The sequence below is a fragment of the Triticum dicoccoides genome, chromosome 6A (assembly GCF_002162155.2).
Source record: "Triticum dicoccoides isolate Atlit2015 ecotype Zavitan chromosome 6A, WEW_v2.0, whole genome shotgun sequence".
NCBI classification, from domain to species: domain Eukaryota; kingdom Viridiplantae; phylum Streptophyta; class Magnoliopsida; order Poales; family Poaceae; genus Triticum; species Triticum dicoccoides.
The window spans coordinates 491,472,119-491,479,843 of NC_041390.1; the positions used below are offsets into that span (position 1 = coordinate 491,472,119).

Genomic DNA, 7,725 nt, shown 5'->3' on the forward strand with positions numbered 1-7,725 from the left:
ACAAAGTTTTGGAATGAAGATACTTACTACGCAGAATCTGCGTCCATGTGGCCTCCATCTCTACAAATAACTTATACAGCCACTTACTGTGAAGACATCTGTTCTTGACTTCAAGATTTTCAATGCCTTGACCCCCCTTGATCTTTCGGTCTACAAATAATATCCCATTTGGCGAGCCTGTATTTTCGCTTTAGTTCATCACTCTGCCCGAAGAATCGGGATCGATAGAAGTCCAGCCTTTTCCTAACTCTAACTGGAATCTCGAAAAAGGACAAGAGAAACATTGGCATACTCGTGAGAACCAAATTAATAAGCAAGTGACTACATACGGAGCAAAATGAGTGAATCTACACTCTAAAATATGTCTACATACATTTGTATGTTGTAGTCCATTTGAAATGTCTAAAAAGACTTATATTTAGAAACGGAGAGGGTACATACCAATTAATCTCTTATAGTATTTGGTAACCCAATAGAGCGGATTAATCATTGACACATACCTATTTTATTATTAGTTCAAGAAAAAGTTGCAAAATTTGTACTTCGTCGTAACCAAAGCATAATCTTATCTTGTCTATTTGCTTTGCATCAAGATTTATCTTGTACTCCCTCCGGTCCTTTTTACTCTGCATATTAGAATTCTCTGAAGTCAAACTTCACAAAGTTTGACCGTATTTATATGAAAAAATATCAACATCTGCCATGCTAAAGTTATACAATATGAAACTTTAAGTCATGACATATCTATTGATATTGATTTCAGATTGTGGATGTTTGTATTTTTTTCTATAAAGTTGGTCAAACTTTACAAGGCTTGACTTCAGTCAAATCTTATATGCGAACTAAAAAGGACCTGAGGGAATATGATCCTTTTATTGTGTTAAAAAATATTTGGCCCCTGTGGCACTATGTGCAAAATGTGTTCCCGTTACTACACACATGTGGTAATTTATATACAAGAACTTAGATTATGCGTACAATTAATTATTCCCCGAGCAACAAGGACTCAAGGATCTTCCTTTGTGTGATTTAGGTGTTTCACGAAATTTGTAGACCACGAAACAGGCATGATCAGGAGGCGCTGGCGATGGAGATGGTAGCGTTCAAATAAGCAATGCACTCGGTTGGCAGGTTGAGGAAGGTGTTCATGAATACATCATCGATGGGGTCGAGGACGGCCACCCCGACCAGCTTGCATCTCCCTCCGCCGTCCAATCTTTCGCCAGTTCCGCGTCTTATGGCTCCACTGGACTCCTCAGACGTCAGTGTTGTGTCGACGAACAACGGCGGAGCTTGGTAGATGCTCCCAACCGAGAAACAGAACCTCGACCTGAACTTCAGGTCGACCTGAAACGTGCATACGCATGCAGAGGTCATGATCATTTTCTGTGACCATTTAAATGCCAAGCAAGAACTTGGTCCAAATACTCTGATCACACGTATAAACTACTAAAAATCTCTTGGTCGTCGCTCCCGAAAAAGTAATCTCTTATCTGGGCTGATAAGTGGTAACAACACATGGGCGCAGGACGGCAGGGTGCAGAGAGGAGGCAGTGCAAAGCTTACCTGACCAGTCGTCCGATCAATGCTCCCGCGCAGAGCCTCGGGCAAGATGTCGATCTTGAGGAATGGCGGCAGCGGCAGCCCTAGGAACCTAGTGGTGGCGCCAGACATTGCCGGGATGTACAGGCTCGACACGTCGAAATCGACGAGCACCGTGCCATCCGCCTCCGCCGTGCCGCTCGCGCCACGCCCGGCTCCCACGCCGCGGCCGCCATGGGCGTTGTAAGCGAAGTCCGGGTACCGGGAGATGCCCAGCCGGCAGCCGTCGCGCGTCAGGAACTCGACGCTGAACGTGTCGGCATCGGGCCGAGCCCGCGGCGACGCGACGGCAGGGGCAGGTTGCTGCTCGCCTTGGCCGGTGGATGCTGCCGAGACCGCGTGCTTGTCGCTGCGTCGCGGATGTAAAGGTCTCGGCCGTGAGCCGGAGGCGCATGGTTTCCTGGGATTGGCGAGTTTTTGCAGGGCTGGGCCTCGGAGGCTCCACGCGGAGGTGTTGATACCGCCCAGCTTTGCCATTTGGAGTCTGCGCAGCTGAAGCGATGAAGAAGAGGGACCCGGTGCGGCTTGCAGTTGTGGCTGTGCGATGGACCTCGGAAACCTTATCTCTTAGGCTCTATTTGGATGCAGAGTATATGTAGAGGGCACCGCTAGGCGCCGGCGCACCGGCCGAATGTTTCGGCCGGTCTGCTCCTACCCGCCCGATCTGCTGTGCAACACCGTCGGATCCGAGCTCTGCCTTTTTTTACCTTATCCTTGTCTCCCTGAACGCTCGCCGTGCCGATCGCCCGTCGGGGCCGCCCCATGCTCTAGCACTCAGCTCGCCCCGGCCGCTCCGGCACTCAGCTCGCCCCGGCCGCTCGCCGCCCCGGCCGCCGGTTGGAGCTGACCGCTCGCCGCCTCGGCCGCCCGTCGGAGCGCCATGGATGCAGCTCCGCGACTCAGCTCGTCCAGTCCGCTCGCCGCCCCGGCCGCCCGTCGGAGCCGCCCCGCGCTCCGGGACTCAGCTCGCCCCGACCGCTCGCTGCCCCCGCTGCTCATCGGAGTGCCATGGATATAGCTCCGCCTCACCGATGATTGGTTCCAGCAAAAAACAGAGATGCCCCATGGTAGCATTTTCCCGTGTCAGTCGTAGCAAATGAAGACAACGGTTGTAGCAAAAAAATCCATCGGCGTCACTATTGTAGCAAAAATGTTAATCGGATGTAGCAAAACACAACGCCAATGGTAGCAAAAAACGAGGATATTGCAACAAAAATGTTGTCCTCGTCATCGCCGGTCACACCTCAGTCGTAAAAAAGCACCATGGCCGCATGAATGGATGTAGGAAAAACACAGACAGTAGTAGCAACAACTTGACACGGTTGTAGCTTTTATCTCAATGGTTGAAGCCTTTCCCCTCTATGGTGGAAGCATTTCTGTAAACGATTGAAACTTTTTTCTTTTTGAGCAACGTCTAGGTGAAAGCTTTCCTCTATCGTCCGGTTGAAGCTTTTTTCATCAAAGGTTGTAGCGTTTTATATAGACGATTGTAGCTTTCCTCGATAGCACTGATCGCTTACAACTTTCTGTATATACGGTTGAAGCATTTTTAATCTTGGGTTGGAGCTTTCCTGTCAACGGTTGCAGCATTCACCAGCCTCCCCAGCTATCGCGCATCTCTGATTGAAGCAAAAAATACCATCGGTTCCAGCAAAAGATCTCTATGGTAGTAGCAAAACCAAAACACAGTTGTAGCAAAAAAAATGGTCATCCGTCGTCTCGCCGTGACGTCGAGGTTCCAGCAAATTTGCGCCGCGGGGTGCAGTCCTGCCATGGCTGGTTGCAGCTCCGGCGTGGCCGGGTCCGGCGAGGTAGGGAGAGCTCCGATGCACGCGGATCCGCGCGGATCTGCTCGAGGGCGGCCAGATCTGCTGAACGGCGGCGCGCCTGGGAGGCCTGCGGCGCGGGGCGATGCGTTGACCATGGCAGCGGGGAGAGAAAAAGAGAGGGATGCGCGAGAGGAAGAAGGGAAAAGGAAGGAGGACTAGTCGTCTCGGGCCCATCACGCCACGTGGTTGCTCATGAGTGGGTCGCATCGCGCGCGCGTGGACTGGACCGGCCGAAGCTTCAGCCAGTGCCCCGGTCCCAAACGTTTCCCATATGTAAAACTGTAGTATTTGAAATCCACAGTTTTTAAACCTCTGGCTGTAATAACATCACAATTTGTGAGAACCATTGTATTTTACAGTATTTGCAAAACCATGAGACGTTTGGCACATGCATTATTTACCGGAGTATTTCAGTTAGACATACTATTTGTTCTTTGGAGAAAGAACGTAAAACCTTCATAGAAGTATGTAAATATATTTTAGTCCCTCCGTTCCTTTGTATAATATGTATTATTATTATTATTATTAAAAAGGAGGCACATTGCCCGGCTTTGGCGAACCGATTCCCTTACGAATACATACCCAAGTTCGAAGGAGTTCAACCGCAAAAGGAAAAAAGGAGAATGAAATAAGTTCGATACAGACCCCTCAGGCCAAGGCATAAGGAAAATCAGCAAGATGAAGTATCCTAGTGAAGACGACGAAGTGTAACGGTACAATATCAGACGACAGATGCCCTTCAGCCTTCCTGCTGATCATCATGAGTCATGTGCCGCCGCAGCTCGAAGCCGAGCGCTCTGAACTTCTCAAGTAGCATCGCAATGGTGGATGCGTCCTCCAATTTGCTCGGTGGTTTCCAAAGATGTAGAAAAATGATCATTTTATAGACAATATCATCAGGATGTTTAATGAATTTTCCTTCAGTTACAACTTTATTCCTAACATGCCGCAAGGCCCAAGCTATTGCCGCAAAAACAAGCCATGTAACCCTACGGGTACGCCCAGAAAGACGTGCGGCTAATGTATGGAAAGCTCCAAACGAAGTGGGCGCCCAACTGCACTTTGTGATATCCCGAATGGAGCCCCATAGGAGTTGTGTAAGGCTGCACTTGAAAAAGATGTGGTTGGTATTTTCGATCACATCGCACAAAGGACACCGCCCATCCCTGGGCCATGTCGTTTTTGTACTTGAACATCGGTAGGCAGCCTATCACGTACCAGCTGCCATAGGAAAATTTTGACTTTAATAGGGATGTGAGCCCTCCAAATATCCATTGCTTGAAATGGTGCAGCTCCGTTGTGTAAGGCACGGTACAAGGACTCCGTCGTGAACTGTCCCGAAGGTTCTAACTTCCACCGGAATGAGTCCGGTTCTGAGGTCAGTGCAACAGTTTGTAACAAGGCCACAACCGACCCCATTCATCCCTCTCAAGTAAACTGATGGAGCGGCAAAACTAGGGGCTCCATTGACCATCCCTCCAAATCTCGCTGACTAGTGCATTCGGAGTTGTTGCGATAGCGAACAACTGGGGAAAAGCGGTAGCAAGCGGCTCTGGCCCCATCCACACGTCTAACCAAAAGATGGTGGATTGTCCATTACCAATATAGTGAAATGCCCCCAGACGCAACAGGTGTCTAATCTTTACAATCGCTTTCCAAAACGATGAGCCGTTTCTTCGTGATGCTATGGATACCGGGGCATGATGTAAATATTTGTGTTTGATGATGTCTAACCATAGGCCACCTTGGTCGGTCAGCATTTTCCATGCTCACTTTGCCATCAGACACCAATTCATGTGCTTGCTATTTAAGATGTTGAGGCCGCCAACCTCTTTTGGCGCACAGATAGTACTCCAGTGTACCATATGATATTTTTGTTTCCCGAGTTCTTTACCCCAAAAGAACCGGGATCGTAGATTATCAAATTTTTCGTGGATGCCATCTTGGAGCAGAAAAATCCCATGATGAGCATAGGCAAACTAAAGAGGCAAGAGTTGATCAACGTGGTTTTGCCCCCTATTGATTGGTATTTACCGATCCAAGGCTCCACCCGCCTAGCCACTCGATCAGTAAGGAAGAGGAGTCCTCGGTGGTGAGATGCTTGTTGGTTAGCGGCATGCCCAGATATTTGATGGGCAAGGTGCCGAGTCTACAGTTCATAATGTGAGCCGTTCTGAGTAGATGCTCCAAATTACCTTTAGTAACAAAAGCCTCACTCTTGTCATAATTGATCTTCAGACCAGACATGGACTCAAAGCACATGAGCAGAAATCGAAGGTTCATGAGGCTAACTGGGTCATTCTTGATTATGATCAACATGTCATCAGCGTACTGTAGGTGAGTGATTCCCCCTTCCATAAGGTTAGGAAAAATTCCTTGGATATGGCCAGCCTTCCTAGCTCCCTCTAGGATGACTGCCAGAGCCTCAACCACAATGTTGAAGAGCAGAGGGGAGATGGGGTCCCCTTGCCTGACCCCTCGGGTATTACGGAAATATGGCCCCGGCTCTCCATTGATGTTGATGGCCTTTTGCCCTCCTCGCACCATTGATACGTCTCCAATGTATCTATAATTTTTTTATTGTTCCATGCTATTATATTATCTATCTTGAATGTGTTATATGCATTTATATGCTATTTTATATGATTTTTGGGACTAACCTATTAACCTAGAGCCCAGTGCCAGTTTCTGTTTTTCCCTTGTTTTTGAGTCGCAGAAAAGGAATACCAAACGGAGTCTAATTGACCTGAAAATTTACGGAGAATATTTTTGGAAAATGTAAAGAATACTAAAACGAAAAGATATCGAAGAAGAGTCCCGAGGCCACCACTAGGGTGGAGGGCGCGCCCCCCATCCTTGTCGTCGCCTCGTGGGCCTCCTGGCTTGTCCCCGATGCCAACACCTCCTATAAATCCCAAAACCTCCAGAAATAAACCTAGATCGGGAGTTCCGCCTCCGCAAGCCTCTGTAGCCACGAAAAGCCAATTGGGAGCCCGTTCCGGCACACTGACGGAGGGGGGGAACCATCACCGGTGGCCATCTTCATCATCCCGGCACTCTCCATGACGAGGAGGGAGTAGTTCACCCTTGTGGTTGAGGGTATGTACCAGTAGTTATGTGTTTGATCTCTCTCTCTCTCTTGTGTTCTTAATTTGGCACGATCTTGATGTACCGCGAGCTTTGCTACTATAGTTGAATCATATGGTGTTTTCTCCCCTCTACCTTATTGCAATGGTTTGAGGTTTTCCCTTTGAAGTTATCTTATCGGATTGAGTCTTTAAGGATTTGAGAACACTTGATGTATGTCTTGCATGTGCTTATCTGTGGTGACAATGGGATATTCACGTGATCTACTTGATGTATGTTTTGGTGATCAACTTGTGGGTTCTGTGACCTTGTTAACTTATGCAAAGGAGTTGGCACACCTTTTCATCTTGACTCTCCGGTACTCTTTGAAGTTCTTTGTGTTGGTTTGAATAGATGAATCTGAGATTGTGTGATGCATATCATATAATCAAACCCGCGGATACTTGTGGTGACATTGGATTATCTAGGTGACATTAGGGTTTTGGTTGATGTGTGTATTAAGGTGTTATTTTAGTACGAACTCTAGGGTTGTTTGTGACACTCATAGGAATAGCCCAATAGATCGATCAGAAAGAATAACTTTGATGTGGTTTCGTACCCAACAATAATCTCTTCGTTTATTCTCTGCTATTAGTGACTTTGGAGTGACTCTTTGTTGCATGTTAAGGAATTGTTATATGATCTAATTATGTTATCATTGTTGAGAGAACTTGCACTAGTGAAAGTATGAACCCTGGGCCTTGTTTCTAAGCATTGCAATACCATTTTTGCTCACTTTTGTTACTAGTTACCTTGCTGTTTTTATAATTTCAGCTTACAAAAACCTATATCTACTATCCATATTGCACTTGTATCACCATCTCTTCGCCGAACTAGTGCACCTATACAATTTACCATTATATTGGGTGTGTTGGGGACACAAGAGACTATTTGTTATTTGGTAGCAGGGTTGTTTGAGAGAGACCATCTTCATCCTATGCCTCCCACGGATTAATAAACCTTAGGTCATTCACTTTAGGGAAATTTGCTACTATCCTACAAAACTTTGTGCTTGGAGGACCAACACGAGTCTACAAGAAGAAGGCTGCGTACTAGACATCAAGCTCTTTTCTGGCGTCGTTGCCAGGTAGGCTAGGTAAGCGGCACTCACCCGTCAATGAAGCTCTTTTTTGGCGCCGTTGCCGGGGAGGTGAGTGCTTGAAGGTAT

General features: G+C 47.5%; 1 protein-coding gene across 1 annotated transcript; it reads right to left on the reverse strand.

The window, feature by feature from the left end:
* Positions 1–854: 854 nt before the first annotated feature.
* LOC119317425 lies at positions 855–2,155 on the reverse strand. Its single transcript, XM_037591875.1, has 2 exons — positions 1,567–2,155; positions 855–1,347 (listed from the first exon to the last, which is right to left on the reverse strand). The coding sequence occupies exons 1-2, from the start codon at positions 2,077–2,079 to the stop codon at positions 1,072–1,074; spliced, it is 789 nt and encodes a 262-aa protein (XP_037447772.1). The 5' UTR covers positions 2,080–2,155; the 3' UTR covers positions 855–1,071.
* Between the last annotated feature and the right edge of the window lie 5,570 nt (positions 2,156–7,725).

Excerpts from the sequence above, each read along its gene's own strand:
- LOC119317425 (XM_037591875.1), bottom strand. The coding sequence starts at position 2,079 with ATGGCAAAGCTGGGCGGTATCAACACCTCCGCGTGGAGCCTCCGAGGC. Across the intron at positions 1,348-1,566 it reads TTGATCGGACGACTGGTCAG|GTCGACCTGAAGTTCAGGTC; the intron begins GTAAGCTTTGCA and ends TGCACGTTTCAG.